The 21,787-nt window shown below is 41.6% G+C and overlaps 2 protein-coding genes across 5 annotated transcripts in view; both read right to left on the bottom strand.

The window, feature by feature from the left end:
• The window catches only part of prxl2b (peroxiredoxin like 2B), a 260,615-nt gene that overhangs the window by 134,368 nt on the left and 104,460 nt on the right, over window positions 1–21,787 (bottom strand). The gene's annotated exons all lie outside the window — the stretch shown is intronic.
• pax7a (paired box 7a) overlaps window positions 9,271–21,787 on the bottom strand; it is a 61,181-nt gene continuing 48,664 nt past the window's right edge. For all 4 annotated transcript variants that reach the window (XM_052075700.1, XM_052075699.1, XM_052075698.1 and 1 more), the window contains 2 exons: window positions 13,599–13,854; window positions 9,271–11,662 (listed from right to left, as the gene is read on the bottom strand). In XM_052075700.1, the coding sequence (XP_051931660.1) occupies window positions 11,547–11,662; window positions 13,599–13,854 (372 nt within the window). In that variant the 3' untranslated portion in view covers window positions 9,271–11,546. The remainder of the gene's footprint in view (window positions 11,663–13,598; window positions 13,855–21,787) is intronic.

Consider the following 21,787-nt stretch of genomic DNA (forward strand, 5'->3'; position numbering starts at 1 on the left):
TATCTACTACTTAAGTCATGAGAGTCATAACTCAGCCACGTAGATCGCATTTCATTTTCCATGTGCAGCAATGACGTGACGTCATTTTTAGCCAATGTCTCCATGAAATGAGGAGATTGAATGATGTTACCTCCCCAAGACATTTCTACTTCCTCCCGCCTCGCTATTCTGGGAATTTGAGGTGATAAAATGAGGCCCGACACGCGGCACCATATTGATTTAGTTGAGTTGTTTTTTTGGTGCATGTCACTCAATGTCGTGCTTTTTGCGTATGCATGTCACATCGCGGACGCGTTGCATTCACATTAGATGTTGCATTTGTTTTGATAATGTGAATGATGACATAAAAAGATCGGATTTGGCAAGAAATCCAAATTTGGTGCTTAAATACTTAGCGCTTAAAAGACTCCAAGTCAAAGTGTTCGATAAATAAACAACTGTTCTAAACTGTCCTTTATCTTAATTCTTGGTTCGTTTAACTTTGTTTTAGCACAAGCCTAACCGTCAAGACAAAAACATCCATCCATCTTCTAATCCGCCTAACCTCATGAGGGTCGAGCGCGTGCTGGAGCCGATCCCAGCTGTCTTCGGGCAGTAGGCGGGGGACACCCTGAACTGCTTGGCAGCCAATCGAAGGGCACACATAGAACAATAACTAATCACAACTTGGAATGTTTCATTAATCCGCCATGCATGTTTGTGGAATCTGGGAGGAAACCGGAGTACCCGGAAAAAACCCACGCGGGCACAGGGAGAACAACTCAACACAGGAAGGCCGGAGCTGGAATCGAACCCTGCACCACTACACTGTGAGGCTGACGTGCTAACCAGTCGCCCACCATGCTACCCTAAAACCAAAACAGTTCAGCATATTCTGTTGCTGTTTATGATAATACAGATTAGTTTATTCCTTGTGCAATAAATAAATCACAGTCATAATATTGAGGGAACAAAATCGCAATTTGATATTTCAAAATGGTTCAATCCTCGTCTATGCACACTGAGTGGACATCCACTCAGTGTTTTCATGGGAAGAAGAAGAAAAGCAAATCCATGAAGGCACTTTATGAATGTTAATATTTGATATGGTTTAGTACGCAGACACATGTGTGTTGTTTGGATGCCACCACCAAGTTTGCTGTGTTGAAACATTGCGTCTGTCTTGCAAATGTTCTCTCCACAGCCAGGGCATTTGCATGTCTGCGTAAAAAGACAAACTTTTTGGCCGCCTTCCACCCGCCTATGTCTCCAACGCCAGGTTCTGCTTTTTTAAAGTCGATTCGACACCTCTGCTCAAATGCGAAGGCATGCGCGATACGACGAGACTCTTGTCTCATCTCTCCCATGGGCTACACTTTCATCCCTCTTTCTGCTGCGGACCACCCTAAGCCCAAATAAGGTGTTTGTGCCTTCAGTTCTGCCTTCTTGACTCTGAAGAGTTTAGAACGTGCCAAAACTTTGCACCAACCCCCCCTACCCATATCCTTCTGCACACACACACGCGTGCGCACGCATGCTTTGACTCAAAGGGTAATCACAAATAAATAGCATTTTTGGCGAGGAGCACAAGGAGCCTATCTCAGGAGCAGATAACTAGTAGATGCGATTCCTTAGATAAGAAGCAGTAATTTGGCTTTTAGAGATCGCCGCGGGGGCCGGCACTGATTTACTGTGTATACGGGAGCTCCCCCCCCCCCCCCACCACATTTTTATCTCTCCTGTTGAAGAGCTTTTCATCTGTGCCTTTTTTTTTTCCGTATGTATTTTCCCCCCAGAAGGAGGTGAGATCACAAGGCAACACAAGGCGAGAGAGTGGCGCCTTTTAAAAAGCGCACTGGACAAAATACAAATATTTGAAAATGTATTTCATGGCAATTATGTCAGGTTTCATGGCCTTGGCACAGCACTGAGGCGCAGCCTGGATGCCTTAATTTGTATAGAAATTGTAATCATTTGTTCATTTCAAGGTGAAAATTGCATTTTTTAATTTAAATTGTATCCTGCGTGATAGGCTATTATCTAGAAAAATTGTCTGTGTGTATGGCGCTCTGTGCCCCGTCGTCATGCCTGTTTGGTGCTCACTTCTCCTGTGAAAGGGCTTATACAAGCGAGTCTCCTGACTGAATGCGCCCAACTCACTCAACGGTGTGCTCATTTCCATTTGGGTTATTAATATTAATTAGTTGCAGAGCACAGAGGTTTTCCATTTTGAAGAGAAATGGAGCCAACCAGGATTCAGTGAGATTATTATTTTTTTAAATCTTTGCACTGATTTCCTAGATTTACAATTTTACTTGGACTTTCCACCCGCTATGTATAGCAACCGCAGGTCATAATATTAGGTACACGTGCACAGTCTAACGCGTGTTTCCTGTGCGCTTTTATAAAAAGTCCTGAGCGTGGTGGTGCCTCTTCCAATCATTTTTGTTTCTTTTACCCTTTGTAAAGACCTCATCAAAACATTGCCAATCCTGGTGGAAATTTACAATAGATTTACATAGCGGCATATTTAAAGGCACACGCGAGCATACTTTTCTGGCTGCGCCTATTTTTCCATTCACTTGTCATTGGTGCACCTTCGTGCCCATCGACTTAAGCACTTTTCTTCTGATACTCATTTCAGGAGGATCTTGATAGGTGAAAGAAACATCATACTGCAGTTGAAGTTTGAATGCCGTCACAATATACAACAGAGGCCCCCATTACGTAGAAACGTGTGCTACTAGTTTGCGAAGGGAGTGTCGGTAGCTTTCATGGCCTTAATTACTGTCGTTTTTATGCTAATAATATACCCCCCTGTCAACGATATGGAAAAAAAATTAACTCACCGCCTATCATACATTATGAAATTTGTCACTTGTGCAGCCATTCATTGTTAGTTGTAGTTATCTGTTGCATGTCTCACCGTGTATCCTGTAATTTATGGGTTCATGCAGTTATGCAAGGAACACTAAAATAATTGTAAGCATACAGTACTTTAAAATCAATCAATCAATCAAATGAAGCAGGTGGATTATTTGGACTTGACCAATTTATAAGTACCATAGCTCACATGCTCAAAAATGTCTGGGCACCCAGAATGCCACACATACTAATAATATTACAAATGAGACTTCCAGAAAGTTTTATAATATATAAAAGACAAGACTACACATTTGTGAAAAAAAAAATCTGATATTCAACAAACTATGACATAGGAGGTTTCGGTAGTTTATGATGCTCTCCAAACACTGCCAGACAGCATGAAAAAACAAGCATTTGGAGTTTTTGGAAAGAAAAAAAAGCTTACATTTAGATGGGTTCGGCTCGTAGTGAAGCGCGGTGTATCATGACCAGTATTATATTTAATCATTTATTTTCATAATGTTTCTATCCTGGTCAGGATATGACTCAGTGAAACTAAAAATGTTGGTCAACTGTAGAGCAGGGTAGTTTTTATTGATGGAGCTCCAAACATGCATTCAGTCATAAGCACAATGTTCTGCTTTTATTTCTTTTATCATTTGTGAGTCTGTTAGTTGAAATCTAATAAACTGTCTATTGACAGTACTGAGTGTTTTGTCATTTGAAAATGTCCAACATTCCAAGTAGAGCATCCTAATGACAATAAAACCTATAAGGGAAATGAAATGGCATTAATCTGTGACAATGCCTCACTGGAAGATCACATTAGCCCCCCCCCCCCCCCCCCACACACACTTTTTACTTTTTACATGACAGATTATCTATGTGTAATACTCAAGCGGGTTAACCTTGAAATTCAAAACATCCCGAATGGTTCCCGAAATAAGATTTGCTTGCCCGTATGCAAACGAGAAGCAAGCAGATATATATATGCGCGCCTGCACGGGATCCTCGGAGGTGACGAGCACAAAGCCGAGGCTCAGGTACATGGCATATGCTGGCATAATTACAGGATTTGTGGGGGATTATTATACTGTAAGTGCTTTCATGGCGACAGCTGGAAGCTTTTTTTTTTTTCTGCTCCCCACGACACATAATCTTGGAGAATAAAACCAAGACCCCCAGAGCATCTCTTAATCATTTCTTAGCATACCTGCACACGGCTGGAGCCTCTCACACTCGGTGAACGAGAATAGAATCAGAAAATATGATAGATCCGTCTGGGGCAAAACAGAAACACTTTTATTTGAAATTAAAATGTATCTGCATGACGCTGAGATAAAGTTTTACATGTGTCTACTTCCTGGTTTATTCCATTGTACGTCAGTTGAGTCGCATTAAAGCCTAATTTTCATGCAAATTTTGACCTATGGGAACTTTCCATCTGTCTGTCTGTCTGTCTGTCTGTCTGTCTGTCTGTCTGTCTGTCTGTCTGTCTGTCTGTCTGTCTATATATACTGTATATAACAAAACAATGAAATTGACCACATTCAGGGACATAAAGGGTACTATTTTCATCGGCTGGCGCAGATAAAAATCTTCATTTTAAGCGCCAGGGAAAGTCTAGCTTCCCATGTTTGGGAATTTGGCAGACTGCACTACACCTCAAAGCTATTTTTTTTATTACATGCCCTCGGCAAAAATGAAAATTTGATGATGGAAAGTAGACCAGAATTCAGTATTTTGAGCGGCTAATAGCTGATCTTAGTCGAATTGCAGGTGGTGTCACACACAAACGCACAATCAAAATTGCAAGGCGGTCTCCAAGTTCCCACTCCACAGTGGCCAAGTTTATGTCATCCGTAAGTGGAGATCTTCCTACCCTTCCTTCCAGCGCCTCTCTCTGCTCTGAATTTAAAGGGAATGAGGGCAGCCGCTTCATTGGATGGCAAACAATTCGGCTGCGTTCCCTCCAACAATGGCACACAGCAGTGCGAACGCCCCCTTTGACCTGCACCCGCCGAGAAAAACTCCATCCAAGCACACAGTTAGACTGCACATTGTGTTTATGTCATCACTCCATGTATTAATAAAATCAAATGTTATTAAATGCAAATGTTGTCATTCGAAAATACTATTTTATTTGTCGAAGGCTGGGAAGGTTACTGGCATCTCTCCATGTTCTGAGTTGTGAGCATGGTCATGGGACAAAACTAACTTCATATGTCAAGGCACCACTGTATTTAAATTTTTTTTTTACAATGTTGAAATGAGTCTCAGAAACAGAACCAGTAGTGGTGAGCTAATATTTTTTCTGAGCGCTTTATTTATTTATTTATTTTCACATGTTTTTTACATCCAGACATGGCCCCACTTCCTCCCTGAGTAGTTAGTGTCCTCCATGGCATGGCTGTCAAGAAGGCGGCAGGTTACTTATCGAGCAGGGCCAGGTTCAGGGGCCCCAAATGAGATGAGAATCACATCTCCCCCTCGCATGGATCATTTCAGAGTGACTATGACCGCGCTGAGTCTCCGAGCGATAGAGCCCTCCTGGCCTCTGCGCCAAGGCTCAGTACTTTTTTTTTTTTTTTACCCACACCATCCCACCTCTCATTTCCAGCCCTGTGATGTAAACAAACCCATTACCATCAGGGGCAGCGCAAGAGGCCCCCGGACCTGAGGACGCGGCCCCCAGCTAAGCTACCGTGGCACTGAACCACCACATCACCACTTCTTCAATGGCCACATGTCCACGTCGAGGCGGCAGAGGAGGAGTCAGGATCCCTGGGCACTTTTATCTAAAACCTTCCTAGAAGAGAGGCGAGGGGAAAAAGGGCTCTTGTTGATCCTCAGCTCCTGTAGTCAATCAATTATTGGATCAAAGCGGGCGGCGGGCCAAAGCTCTGTGGCGCAGTGACGCCTGAGCCGCCACCTCGTCCATTTGGAGTGACAGGCGCGCGGCGGAGTGGGGACAAAACTGCAGGGACGGTTAATCTGCTCAGGCACGACGCTAACTTTGAGTGGAAGAGATGAGGGGTGACGCGGGTGACAAACAATGCACGGCACCTCCACAAGGCCAACATTGCACATCTGCTTTGGACCTGCATCCATCTCCTTTCTGTAACGCTTGTCCTTATTCAGGTCGCGGGTGAGCTGGAGCTTATGCTAGCTTACTTTGCAGCGACACCCTCGACGAGTCACCAGTCAATCGCAGGCCTCGAACAGATATTCACACTCACGTTTGCACCTGTGGTAGGACAACTGGTACAGACGGATTTTGCCAAATCCTGTTTTGTCTTTTTTTGAAACAGTCCCGCCGCCCGTTTTTTTAAAGTCCAGTCAGCAAGCCAATTGTTCGGGCCATGTGTATGCCACTCACAAAGTTGTCATAGCGACACATAAGATCAAGCAATTAAAAATGAATTTAACTGTTAAATTCCTTCTGACTTACTTTCACATTCACGTTTTCAATATAACAAGAACAAGACTGCTTTCGTGTCTAACAATCATGGGTAATGTAGCCCTGCTAGCCTAATGCCGCGGTTGCTCGTCAGACCCAACTCGAGCTGAGATTTTGGGGTGGCATATTTCCATTGTTAAAATGTGAGAGCGACGCGAGGTAAATAGCAAAGCCAGCTTCCAAGAGCTGGCTTTTGGAGAGCTGTCCATGTTATGATTCATGTGACAATAAAATTCATATGAGCTCATCAGCAGGCCTTCATGCTAGTGCTATGACCTTCTTGTCTACTTAAGCTTATGTAAGCTTTTGTTAAATTGTTAATTATGATGATTTTATGTTTGAGCATTGCAGTATAGTCTTTCATGTTAAGGTTACCCAAATTATAGTCTCTTTAATAATTTCTTAAACATGTTTATATTGAGAGTGTCTTATTGGCTAAAAGAAAGCAGGAAGTGATTTGGTAGCCGGAAGAAGGTGTTCTCGTTGGTACTGCGGGGCAGACGTTGGAAAATAAAAGCTGCGTTCAAATGAAGTGCATCTCTCCTTTTGCCCTTTTTTTTTCGTAGAGCCATCCATTCGAAAGCTACAAAACCCTCAACTTACACTTAATTTAGGCTTAAAGTTTATTTTTTTTCCAGACAATGGTCTTTTTTTGGGGGGGGGTGAAGAATGGCTTCATTTTATTTTTCATAAATTATTTTTTTCTTCCAGAAAACTATACTTCTATTCGATGAAATTCATTCTTGTAAAAATACAACTTTTTTTCCTCAAAGTGTTATAACTTTTGACCAAACACGGGTCCTTAAAAAATAATGAGACAACAACACTTGAACTTTTAACACGCTGGGAATCATTTGTGGCTGTTCAAAATTCAAGCCAAGAAAACAAAGAAAGATAATAATTTGACTGAATAGAGTAACATTCTCTTCAGTTGAGGAGCAACAGGGGTTTATTTAGATAAGTATTTCCTATATTAGATTTCTCATCTCATATAAAGTGTTGCTTTTGCTCTGTTCCATTAAAGTGCAAATGAACAACAACACGCATTGAATTATTTCTCACTGCGGAAGCATCTCTCAGCCAGCAATCACAACCCGATTTGGACTCATCAACACACGATTCTAATCATGATAATTAGATAATGCAGAGCTAAGAGCACTTCAAGGATGATGTGTGATGCGGGCGACAAGCAGCGTTGGCGATAAAATAAACACTAAGTGAGCTCAGATGTTGGACATGCAACATAAGACGTGTTGCACTGACAGCATAGCAGACAGATTTGTAGACAACATTCTTGTGGTTACACGCTGACTGACTTCCTACAGCTGCAAAGGCGCTGCGGACGATGTTCTTGAAAACGCAGCGTGCGGTCCAACGCGCTTATATCCTTGTCATCATTTCAATGAGTCACTTCCGTTGTCATGAAATACGACCCACAATGACCATTAAAGCAACACATTGCACAAGTTAAATTGTCATCTCCCCCCTCCCCTCATCTTGCAATTTTGTTTTTTGTAAAGTTATCAATTGATTCTCATGATCAGATGTACATCACAACTTGATCTGGGTAACTTTGCAATTTTGTTGGTGTAAAATTCTTATTTTCCACTCCCTTTCCCTAGAAAGGAAAACTTTGCAGGTGTTCTGACAATTACAGTTTTTTTTAATCGGGTTTCCCTCAAAACGCTTCCACTTGACCGCAATTACAACTTTGAAAAATTCTGACTTCATAAATCTGTTTCTCATCAAGACACTCAGTCAAGTTGACTCTCCCCATATTATTATTATTATTGTTATCGTTATTATTATTATTTTCAGCATCCATCCATCCATTTTTCGATCTGCTTCTCCTCACAAGGGTCACAAGGGGTGCTGGAGCCTATCCCAGCCGTCTCCGGGCAGGAGGCGGGGGACACCCTGAACCGGTTGCCAGCCAATGGCAGAACACACACAGACAAACAACCGTTAGGGCTCACACTCACACCCAGGGACAAGTTGGCCAATTAACCTGCCATGGATGTTTTTGGAATGTGGGAGAAAACTCATGCAGGCACAGGGGGAGAACATGTAAACTCCACACAGGAAGGCCGCAGCCGTGCCACCATTATTTTCCACCCATCCATTTTCCAATCCACTGATCCTCACAAGGGTTGCGGGGGGTGCTGGAGCCTATCCCAGCCATCTTTGGGCAGTAGGCGGGGGACAACCAGAACTGCTCGCCAGCCAATCGCAGGGCACATATAGAGACGAACAACCCATACCAATCCACACACACATCCACATCGTCAGTGAGTGTGAACCAACCCCACGCTGCCCACTTACAAGACAGGGGAGTGTCATGACTACAACATCAGTGACTCAATTGATAACCCCGAAAATTGGAAATAAATCAGTATGTTACCGTGGTTGGCAGTTAAAAAAAAGTTTCTATCTATCTATCTATCTATCTATCTATCTATCTATCTATCTATCTATCTATCTATCTATCTATCTATCTATCTATCTATCTATCTATCTATCTATCTATCTATCTATCTATCTATCTATCTATCTATCTATCTATCTATATCTATATAATATAGATGTGCATACATATACATTTTTACACACACATAGACTTTTCAGGCAGATGTCACACAAAGTTGCAGTTTGATTTGAATCGGGATCTTTATTTGATGACAGTTACGCCAGTGTTACAGTAAGCACACCCACAGGCTGAAGGTCGTAAATACCAATACATGTTTTCCCACTAGTCTAATATTCATAGAGCAGAATAAATTATACCATGATAATATACACACATACACACACGCGCACACATGCCAAACAGAAAAAGCAAGAACTCAGAAAGCAACTAAACTGGTTAATTCAGCTCATCGGGGCATCGGGGAGGAATAAGACGCTTTAAATATCCAAATGTTTATTGAGAGTTAGAAATGAGTTTGATACACTAAAGACGACTCTAATTCATTTTTTTCTTGTCTTTTTTTTATGTATTCACAAGTTCACAGCAGAAGCAGGTGATTCGGTGAGTACGAATCCACGCCACTCAGATTTTGTTTTTGTTGCGTTGTTGTTGTTGAGCAGAGGGCGCGTAAACATGAAAAATGGTCCAGTCCTATCTGGCCAGCAAGTAAAAAGCTCCGCCAAGTGCTCCCGTCGGGGTCCATATAAGCAGTTTTTGGTCCTTTCATTTGGACCGCATCTCCAGGGGAATTAATTCCAAGTGTTGACACATTCTTCTTGCCAAAGCGGGATTCAAATGCAATTAAATACCAAGATCAAGAAAATTAACAGACAGCCAACAGACAGTTAAGGTGAAAGGTAACGTTTTGTTTTAGTATAAAACATAGTCTTGAGAAACAAAGAGACTGTACACATTTGAAAAGTTTAACACCCCAACCCCTCAAAAAAGCAATTAAATGACACATGAGGAAAAACAGTTGGTCCTAGATGATGACGGATGAAGGCTTTTTTTTCTCATATTCTTTTGTACATCGGACGTATGAAGATTTACCTATAAAAGGGACAAATTGGTCACAATAATATGATATTCCCATTTTTTCATAGTTTTATTTTCATCAAGTTGTGTAAGAAGATGACATCCTTTTCATGTAATATTTAAACTTTCTTTCCTCATGTTACAATTTTAGTTGTGTGAAATTGCAACTTTGCTTTTTTTTGGTAAAATTACAACAGAAATGTCAGTTTTTTTCTTGTCATATTCCAATTTAAAAAACATTCTTGTAGAATTCTTAACTTGTCAAGTTTTTTTTTAAAATTAGCGTAATGTAATGGAACCGGAAGGATGCAATCTTAGAAGAAAAACACAATGAAGAACACAAGAATTCCAAATTTCACGAGTCCAAAAATTTGGAAGACTTCAAGGAAATATAATTGCAATGTTTACGGAAACGTTTCCTTGGAATTACAACTTTTTTTTGCCCTCAAATTTTTTTATAATGTATAAAATTCATTTTCATAAAATTATGACTATTGTCCTAAATGTAAGTATTTTTTTCCTTAGATGTTAACTCTTGTAAATTGAAATCTTTTTCTGGTAACAATTTAACTGCATCAATTCAGATTTACAATTAACATATTTTAATAGAAACAAACTATAATAATAATTTATGGAGAATTATTTCAAATTTTTACCTCCCAAAATTGTCGGGATAAATTCGCTACGTTCCCAAATTGTAGCATTTTTCTCATGAATTTGAATACCTCTTTTGTTTTTAATCCTAGCAAATGATTTGTTATGTTATATTTTTATGTACATTAATTCTTGTTCAATTTGATCTTTCTTTGAAATCTAACACTTGATTCATTTTCTCCTGCAGCTATACTTTATTTCGGAAGAACTTTATTCTCACAAAACGAGCCTTGAACTTTTCTCTGACTATTCCACCTTACTTATTGTAAAATGTAACTTCGGTGATCACAGCTTGACTTTTACAAAACCATATCTTCAGAGTTCTACCCTGACAATAGTCCAAATGAATTCTCCTTAATGACGACTATTTTTGTTGACTTCGTTGTCGTAAAAAATGATGACGCGTTTCTCTCGTGGACTCTTTCCAAAGTGGAAAGTGTTGGAATGCTTTCGAGATGTTTTTCGGAATGTTTTGGAAGGAATGCGTGTCTTTTGCGGGGCCAAGTGAAGGTGCCTGATTTTAGATTGGTGTGATTTAATCTACTTTAACAATGGCAGATGGGATTTCGTGTCATGTGGTCTGGCTTCCATATTTCCAAACAAAATACATTCATGTCCCCAATTGCTTTTCCCCAAACAAAGCCCCCCTTCCACATGGAACGCAGCTAAGGATGGGATGGAGGTTGGAGGGGGGCGGGGGGTGGCTATTGGCCACCGAAACACTGCTTAAAATTCCCTGCAGAGTCCCTCCAGCCAGACTTCCCACAGAGTGGCCAAGTGCTTTTGGAATGTCATGATGGATATGAAAGCGGGAAGGTCAATTAACCCCCCACACAAAAAAAGAAAAAAAAATGGAGATTGGGGGTTGGGGGGAACAATCCTCCTCCTCCTTGTGTAATCAAAGAACATCATATTAACAACATTCATACAGCAACAATAATATTAACAGTATGAAAAAAGCAGAGAAAGTAGTTGAAATGAGATCGTTAACTACTATCAACATCATCAAAGTCATCAAAGTGGCTCCAAGGTGTTGGTCGAGTGGCGTGCCGCCCTCGGCGGGCTTGGGGGGGACAGGGGAGGGCTTCAATAAGCCTGACCCGTCTCCACCTGCAGCAGTCCCAACACGGCCGAGTGGTCACCCAGCTTCATCCTCCTCTGGGTGGACAAACTCACGTTCTTGGCCAGGTAGTCCACGGCAGCTTGTAACAAACACAACAACAAGCCACCTTCTTTGAATACATGATAGGGGCACAGTGGAGCAGAATGGAGGAGCAACTGAAATCTTAGCTTTGGAGCCACTACTAGAGCTGACTTGAAATATTGCCGTGAAAATATTTAAAATTTTGTATCAATCCTATCAAATGTTTCCATTTTTTAAACACTCTTGTCATATTGATATTACTTTTTTGCATAATTGTGCACATTTTGTCTTGCAATTTAGGATTTTATTTCGTAAAATTATTTTGTAAAATTTTATAATGTTGCAATTTTTAAAAAATCTGTCTCAAACATGCATTGTCCTTATTACGGTAAAGGTAAATTTATTTTAAATTATCTTATTTTTATTAGATTTACTAAATGTGTCACAGCTTTTGTAAATTATCGTACTTTGTACATTTTTAAAAAATGATTTAAAAACTTTTTTTGTAACATTGCATTCCAATTTTCTTCAGCTGACCTTTTTTTAAAACCTTTTTTGGACATTTCAGACCATCAGTGATTCTTCCGTCATCATTTCAGGCCGTTGCGGTTTGCAACAACCAAAATCGAAAACAGACTTACTATGTCAAATGGACACACAGTGGGGGGGATAGACACACACACACACACACAGCGTGGTCTGTGGGACTGAAAGTTATCCAACAATGTACGTTAAACTGTTTTTTTTTGTTTTTACAAATATGAACGCACCCTATTCTCAAGACCAGTTTACATCAAGTCTGTGGCAAAACACAACTGTGTGCAAGGTTTGAGTTTTCTCTCTTTTGGAATTTTCATAGGTTTGTGTCGATAGAAATAGGGGTTTTGTGCCGAGTGAACACAGCAGACTTGATTTCTTGCCAATCAAAGCGGCTACGTCTCTCCAAAGAGCGGATGATGTCAGTGCTGTGATTGACAGGTGACCGATCGGACATGTATGCTAGTCATCCGGGTCATGTGACATGCACTCTTCACTCTAAGGGATTAATGTGAAAAGAAATATTTTGTTTTTTAAAAAAATGTTGGCAGGCCGCTGGCATGGAATATGCGCAGCCTGGTCGAGCCTCCGTGCTGTCATTCAGCAACCCCCCTCCCCCCACAGCCCTCACCAGCCTTCACTATAGCGCGCGAGTGTGCATGCCAGTCTTCATTGCACTTGGCATCTGCAATTTCATGCCCTCCACACTCCACACACGGCCGATCATTTTCATCATCCGACGGCGGCTCCCCTTCCATTCATTAGCCACTGCGCTCAATCAGCGTCTTAATTAACCCGCCATCAGCTTGCATCCGCTTGACGCTACGTGATGCATCCGTGATGCAATGTGCATGCACGGAGAGGCGGGAGAGAGCTTGGAAAGGAAATACAAACCAATGGCGCTCGGGGAGGCGTGCTTGGTTTTTACCTTGGTGAATGGCTGCGACAGCATCAGTCAATTATGCTAATCTAATAAAGCTAACTCTTTCCTGCCCCCGGGCTGTACTAATGTGCGTGTGTGCGCGATGGAGGCGAGAGGAAAAGGTGGGCAAGAGGACATGGCGGCCCCGAGGGCGTGCCGCTCTTTGAAGTGGCCCTCTTGCGCTTTCCCATCCAAGTGGAGAGGGATGTGACTAAGGCATGATGGGGGGGCGAAGGAGTCAGGGGGTCCTTTATCAAGAGCATGTGTCTCGGCCTCCACTGGCTAAGGTGCAAAGGTCAAGGTGGTCTCTCACATTTATCATTTCTTTTAATTTTGCATATATATATATTTTTTGTATTATCTGCACTATTATTGTAACTTTTGCATTTTAATAGTATACTTGGTATTTTTGCATTCTACTTAACATTTGCTTTTTTAATTTAAAGTTCCTGTTCGATATTTTGGTTATTTGAAGTGGTTTCACGGCCAGCGAGGCAAAATGTAAGAAAGGAAATGTGGGCTGGAGAGTGCTTACTCTGGCCGTATTGGCTGTACTGGTAGCCGGCGGCGGCGGCGACGGGGTCCACGCTGTAGCTAGTGGCGCTGTAGGTGGGGGGGCAGTAGGACTGCGAGGAGGCCAGGCTGTCCACCCCCTTGATGGAGTCCGAGCGCTGACTGCAGCTGGCTGAAATAGGGTTGGAAGCGTCCAGGCTCCCGTGCAGCGGCGAGATGGAGAAGTCGTGCTGCGGCTGTGAGGGCACCGCGCTCCCATTGCTTAGGATACTCATCACCTGTGGGCATGCCGAAAATAAATATACATACATACATTATACATTTGATATGAACTCATTTTTCAAAATTATGGCAACACTGAGCTTTGAAGACTGCGTGTTTGCTATGTTTGGACCCGATACACCAACACAACATTTTCACCCAGGGTGAGCTGGAGCCGATCCCAGACGACTTTGGGCAAGAGGCAGGGGATACCCCGAACTGGTAAACAGCCAATTGCAAGGCAGATCAATCACTTCCCACTGGACATTCCTGTCGAAAGGCACCGCTTCCACTTGGAATTAAGCAAAAGGAGGACGAAGAGGCCCATCTTTTTCTTCAGGACGAGTCGGGGGCCGATGGGGGTTGAGGGAACAAGAGCGACTGTTTCCATGAGCTGGCGCTGGCACAGAGTGTTCCGCTGAGGGACACCGGGGACCGGGGGCGATAATAAACCCGCGGCCCGAGCCGAAGCCGGCGGCACAACAAGCGCCGAGGGAGTCTCTAATCCCTCGCCCCCGAGCCCATCGTCTCATGAATAGTAATGGGTTTGGAACTGGTAAATGATCCCCTCAGATCCCTGCGCGGAGTCGAAGAGGCCCAGTGATTCTGTAGGTTAGGGCTCGGCCCTGCAATATGACGGAGTGCGCATTATTTCCACTGCATAAAGCTTCCAATTCAATATTCTAGATTATTGTAATAGCATGTGACATTCGCCAGAGGAAGCGCTCAGAATGTGTTCAAATGGGAGAGATTACTGACGGTTGTGCTCCACCCTCAAGCACCTTGTTGAAGAGGCATAAGGAAAGAGGCTGGATTTTCAAAAAATGTATTGTGGTTTGGATATATTACTAAATAAATACAAGAAAAATATGCATAATGGAAAAAAAGAAAAAACTATTTAATGTAATGAAAAAATAATAGAAATTTAAAATAAAACAAAAATCATGTTTATTTTAATCACGTTTTAATTATTGTACTATTTTTTTTAAAAACTTCAATGGTGAATGCTGAATGCTGCTGAAAAATGAATATCAATAAATAAATAAAATGAGGAAAAAACAGGGAACACACAGGAAACAGTTAGGGTTTTTTTGAAAAAAAATTGTCGTTGTCCCTTTTTATGAAAAATTCAGGATTTGTACAACAATGTCGAAGAAAAATTACCTTCATTTGCATATTTCTGATGTACTAGCGTTCTTAGTATGGAAAAAGACATGTTTCCCTGGATTGGTATGCCAAAATCAAACAATGAATTAGAAAAGAAACCGCAATAAAAAAAAAAACTAAATAGAAAAAACACTATTAAACAAGAAGACACTTTCAATGTATAAGCTTTAGTCCTTATCCCTTTTGCCCTTCCTTAGTTCAAGTTAATGAGCAAAAATCTGGAATCTGGAATTTCTCCATTGCGAGACTAATAAAGGTTTTCTTATCTTATCTTAAAAAAGTTATCTTTTGTAAGTCTTTTATTACCTTATGGTGTGTTTTCCCTGGTTTATATATTGCATTACATTTATTTTCAACCATTCACTGGTTAAAAAAATATAATGTTAAGTATAACGTAGTTTGAGAGCTGGAACGGATTCATTGTATTTGCATTCTTTTCAATGGGAAACATTACCTTGATTCATGAATGTTTGAAGTTAAAAACAGGCTCGCAGAACCAATTAACTTGGTAACTTGAGGTTCCACATGCACATGTACATATAATGTATACACAGACATACTGTATCCACACATACAAAAATCAAACGAAAAATGTAGCAAAAAAAAATTAAGAAAACAAATTATCAAAAATTTGCTGAAAACACTCAATCCTATCCAAAAGACAATAAGTTACAAGAAAATTTCTCAAAAATTGCACAGCAGACAATGATTGTATGGCACTGTTTGAAAAAAAAAAAAAGTAAAAAAAAACCCAGACTCATGATCACCACATGCTTCCCTCCCATAGCGGGCAGGCTTTCCTCTCAACATCAGGTTCATGTTGAGTTTGGCTACGCTACGCTGACCTGTGACCCCTCAGCTGCTAAACCAATTAGGCCCTCGCGGAGGCCGCCGCGGCACACACACATATGCCAGCGAGCTAACACAGGAGGAATCGAGTCTTCACTAGATTCATCACAGCCTTCGGAACGCTGAAGCGTTCTCACAAATTGCTGCGTTCATTCCCACGTGATGGGCCATTACGCCCGCGTGCTGTCTCGCATCATGAAGAGGGAGATTCACAAGCGGTAAGAGTCCAGGAGACGCTTTGACAAAGTGTCCTGCAGGGAGAGTCCAATTTAGCTTTTAATTGAAGCTCGATTGCATCGCTCTCCTGATGAAGCGCAATGGCCAACAATTGCTGTAATTAATATTCACGCTCATAAAAGTTCTTCAAAAGAAAATGTATGGCTTATCTCCAGAAAGATTGCACTTTTTTTTCTTTTTTTTGCTATTTTAGTGGATCAGGATGGGTCAGACAGAGCCGTCAGTCCTTCTCAGGAAGAAAATTTTTGCCTTTAATCGATTTATTTTTTGTTGAAGCAGCAAAGATAAGCACTTTTTTCATGGCACCCTCAGGAACTTTCGGTGAAAAATACTAGTTGGTATACTCCAACAAGAATTGAGCAAAATTTCCAGTAAAAAGGCATCAGAATTCTGCTTTTTTCCCCCTTTTTCTTTTTGTGACTTAAAAAAGCAAATTTTATCCATCCAAAAATATTTGCGGTGGTGATATTTTCCACATTGATGATTTGGGAGCCCATTTTCGGTAAAAATCACAGGGGGAGCAACGATCTTACAAAAACTGAGCGGAAATTAAGTCAGCTCAAATCAACATTAACACTTAATCCACCAAATGCTGCATGTAAATAAAAACCAACATCGGGATTGGAAACAATTCCACAAAAACGAAAAACAATTCGTCAATGACAATGGAAGACTTACATTTGTCCATCATCAAAAGGGCTTATATTTAATACTGTACCAAATTGTTTTTGTCAAGTCAAGACTTATTCAAATGACGTCAATAATAATTGCTAGATTTGTCGTTGATGTGCTTTTGTGAAACATATCCAAGTTAAAAACATAAGTTCAAAGTAATTTTTTTGGGGGGCAGAAGTTGTGGCAAAATGTTTTGAGAGTTTGAGAACATGTTTTTGTGAAATGTCCTCATCATTTTTTTAATTGGAGACATTGGTTTAAAAAAAGATTGATCAAATGACTGAGTTGGAAAAATCACCTCATAAAAATGATTTTCGGCATACACTCAGTAAAATTCTCAGCAATGGTATACTTCTTGATATGTTTATGTGCCAATTTTTTAGCATGAAAGTTGCACCAAAGTATGACAACCAGATATTATTGTTCCTTTTTTTATTTTTATTTTTTGTCAGACTTATTCACAGCCCCAATCTCCTTCCTCTTCCTCAGCCACTCGTTTGTTGTTGGTGGTGGTGCGAGTGCTGCTTGGGGAGATAATGCGAGCCAGGACTTTAGTTTAAAGGACATTGCTCCGGGCTGTTCCCTCTAACCCCCCTCCCTCTCCCCTCTCTACAGATAGATTACTTTAAAAATAATAACAAAAAAAGTAATTAATTCTCTCAAGTTGTTAGCCCCGCAGCCTGCGGAGAATTGTAAATTGATACAATGTGCATCCTTTCAGATAAATAAATAGCGTACTTGAGGCACATAAAGAGCTCCTTTCAAAGCTCGCTTCTCATGTTTGCAACAGTCACGTTGCTTTTTTTTTTTTTTTGTCTGTGCAGATGTTTGACGAGTTGTTCTTTGTGTGCATTCTTGTCCCGAGTGGAAATTAACGCAAAATAAAGACACACATGAACACCCTGTCAAATACAATTCGAGAGTGATGTCAGAATTTTTTTCGCATCTGCAGCAGTGTGTGTTTTAAAGGTATGTAGAAAGAGGGCAATTGTGCTCGAGACATTTTTATTGAGCACTTGCAGCAGTGAGTGTCAAAAATATGGAAGACTGGAAATATAAGAAGGAGGACAGAGCTGCCCGAGCCACGAATAAAACATGACTTTGAAATGAAAGACGTGCAATGATGCTATTTAAAGTGGAATTTGCAATTATTTACTTATGTTCTCATACCTGCAGTAGTGTGTTTTAAAGAAATGGGGAAATGTGAAAACCAAGAGGAGGGACATTTCGTGTTTAAAAAAAAAGACGTAAGAGTGGGGCAAAGGGCAACAGAAGGAGGGCATGGGTCCTTGAGACGCAAAAAGAAAGTGATATTAAAATGAAAAACTTGTGAATTGCGGAGTGAAATCTGCTGCGTATCCACCCATACAGACACCTGCAGCGGTGTGTGTGGAAAAAGGGGAGAGTGGAAATTTGAAGGCCTATACAAGGAGGGCAGGGGTGCTCGCGACGCGAATAGAAAGTGACGTTGAAAAGAAAGACATGCAATAACACGATTTCCAATAGAATTCTGGAATGAAACCTGCAGCTTTTTCTCCCAATAAAACACCTGCAGCGGCGTGTGTGTGTATAAAAAGGAGAGTGGAAATGCAAAAGGGCAACATAGAAGGCCAGGAGTGCCCGAGATGTGAATAGAATGTGATACTGAAAAGAAAGACATGCATTTTGGGAATGTAAAACAGATTTATGGAGTGGAAGCTGGAGCATTTTCCAGCATCGACAAGCTATAAAAGAAGGGAGGGAGAAAATGTGTCGAGGAGGGCATTGGCATTCGAGACACGAACAGAAAGAGATATTGAAATGAAAAACTTGCAGAAATAGGGTTTAAAATACAATTCCAGAGTGAAATCGGTTTTCCTTTCTTCCCATTTGAACAACTGCAGCAGCGAGTTTCAAATAGGAAGGAGAGGAGACATGCAAAGGCGCTGGTACTCGAGGCCGATGGAGAAAGTGAGATTGAATTGAATTGAAAAACTTTGATGACCCATTTCATGCATCAATAATGATAACCTGTAACCTGATAAGATGATAGGCTGTCCACTGTAGTAACCTCTGTCCCTGAAAGGGTTAAAACTGTGAAGCAAATAATTCTGCAGTGATATCCTTATGTTCCCATCCAAACACCTCCACCAGTGTGTTTAAAAAAAAAGTGTGAAAATTGGACGGCTAAAAAAAAAAGTGCAGCAGGGATGAAAGAGAAAGTGATATTGACATTTTAAAAAATAAAAAACAAAACACTTGTATTAACACTGCTAAAAAGACAATTCTGGATTGAAATCTGCAACTTCTGCTCCCAGCTGCACCAATGTATGGCCTAAAGAGGCGACCAGTGGTGATCGAGATATGAAGAGAAAATGATCTTGAAAAGAAAGGCTGTTCAAAACACAATTCTGGAGCGAAAATCTGGAGCTTTTTTTTGGAGCAGCTGTAGCCGTGTGTGTGTGTGTGTGTGTGTGTGTGGTGTGTGTGGTGTGTAGAAAAGAAAGCAGAGAAATGTGACGAAGAAGATTACGGGTGCTCAGGGTGGGAATAGCAAATGGTCTTGAAAGAGAAACAGGCATTAATGCTATTAAAAATTCTAGAGTGAAAGCTTTTTTTTTTTAGAACCTGCAGCAATGTATAGCAGAAAGAGTATTTTATACCGAAAAGAAAACCATGGCTTAACACTTTGAAAACACAATCCTGCAATGAAATCTGCGGCTTTTTTTTTTGGTCTCGCACCTGCAGCGGTGTGTGTGTGGGGCGGGGGGAAATGGAAGAGTGGAAATGTGACAGCCTATTGAAGAAGGGCAGGGGTGCTCGAGACGCGAAGAGAAAGTGACGAGTGCGAGGAAGTGGAGGCTTTTTTTGGGAGGGGGTTGAGGGGTGGGGAGTACAAAGACTCCTGTAGGACTGCGCTGGCCTGAGGGCTCGCCTGCCTGGAGAGCTGATAGCGAGAGCCCCTCTGTTCCATCCAGCACAGCCGCAGCTCCACAAATACTCTTAATCTGCGCAAGACTGGATTAGTTCCCTCTGTCACCGATAGCTGCGGCGCTCTGCCCAAATGAAATGCCCCCGAGATGTACCTTTAAGTTAGGCAGAGGTCAAAGGAGGCCAGACGGGAGGTGGGGGAAATAAAATGAGCGCTGGCAAAATACGCAGCGGTTATCTGAACGCCCCAGAATGTAGCATCTCAGCACCTTCGCAGATGGCGAGCGATTAACTGGAGATCGGGCGCGGGTGATGCTTGAATTGCAGATCAATATTGGGAAGGGCTCGTCCTCGGGGCGTCACGTTACGGAAGTGTTTGACTTTGACAAGGGGCAGCGAACTATTCCTGAATGCACGGATGCAATCAGCGAAAGGGACATTAGCAAGTACAATGGCCCTTTACACTCAAAATGGTCAACTTTTCAATCCGTTTTTCGGAGTTGGAAAGAGTAGATGTCGCATTTTTGGGCAATTGTGCTTGATCAATAGTCGCTTTTGAGAATTACTCAAAAAAATTCAACTTTAGCATTAGCCATGACACGCTGACGCCATGACACAAAAAAACGGAAGGTTACGTATTGACGGATGCCATAAATAAACAATGACTATTTATAAAAGTTCATTTGTGACTTGTTCCGGACAATCATTCATCAACATATTTCAAATAATGTTTAAATCTATCGTAAAATGTGGTGTGATTTTTTGAAATATTTTTTTCCATAGTTGTCTTTTGTAATTAATCAGCCACATGTTTATAATTTGTGCTGTATTTATTCATTTTTGTTAAAATGTTTTCAAAATAATTCATGTCCTGTATAATTTATATACGGCCTCTATTTCGTCCTCATATACTGTCCCACACCCAATCGAATATATTTATGAATATATTCAAAGCATATTTATAATACCAATTTCTTTAATATTGTTGAAATGGCATATTATAAGAATTATTTGAACATACTGCATCATTGACATACAGACATCCATTTTGACTTATTATGGTTCCTTGCTCTCGACAGGGACTCATCCCGAAATGATCAAACGTAGGCACAGTTTCTCCGAGCGTCACCACCTTCAATAAGAGGCCCAAATGACCTTATCTAAGAACTCCCAACTATCTAGGAGTCAACTCCTGCTTCCCCCCATCTCCCCCCCCCCCCCCCCCCCCTCACATGAGATGAGGACGGCCAGCCCAGCAGGCACTCAGGCCCCTCATCTGAGCAGACAAAATGACTATTTAAAAATAACAGCGATTGCATAAATTGAATTAAAGCGTTTTGGTCACGGTGGAGGTGGCGCCGTGGCCGGGGAGGGAATGGGGGTGGGAGGGGAAGGGAGAGAGGGGAAGGGGGTGGGACATTGGCAGGCAGCAGATGATGGGCTTTGGCCCGCATGCCACTGCCTTAATTGGCCGCGGCACATTAATAACAAGTGAAAAGTGTCTTCCACCAGGAATGAGAGGTAGAGTAAGGGGGGTGGGATGGAGGGCTCTTTGAAGAATGCAGTGTTGGGGTGGGGTGCTAATTGTGTTCAATTAAGTGGCTGATTGGCACTGACAGAAAGTGGGCATTGACACGAGGGGCGCAGATGAGGATGATTAGCAGCCGCTGGAACAAGCCGTCACTCTTCACAACGCCTTTCCCCCCCAGAGCCGCTTCAGCCCCGCCCCTCCCCTCCAGTACTCCCAGACTCCCAACCACCCGACAAAAAAATAAATAAAAGTAAAACTATTTTATATTCATCTTCAATTAGATTGATTGTCTGCATTTCACATCTCCATATATTCTGAAGAGTGTAGTGCAGTATGGCGCCATTTTTCTTTTGAGCTACAATGCTGCTGACTATTCTTGCTGCTGCTCACATTCACCTCTGTATATAGAGTGCAGTTTCCACCGTATTATGAAATGTTGATAGCGTTAAGTGCCAAGAATCATCATTTATGCATTGCGTACCCTCCCTATGCATTTTTTTTCGGCGACGGTGCAGCTGACCATTCTTACCGTTGCTATCATTGACGCCTCTCGATAGAGTACGGCACCTAAGATGCCATTC

The sequence above is a fragment of the Hippocampus zosterae genome, chromosome 9 (assembly GCF_025434085.1).
Source record: "Hippocampus zosterae strain Florida chromosome 9, ASM2543408v3, whole genome shotgun sequence".
In the NCBI taxonomy this organism is placed as follows: Eukaryota; Metazoa; Chordata; class Actinopteri; order Syngnathiformes; family Syngnathidae; genus Hippocampus; species Hippocampus zosterae.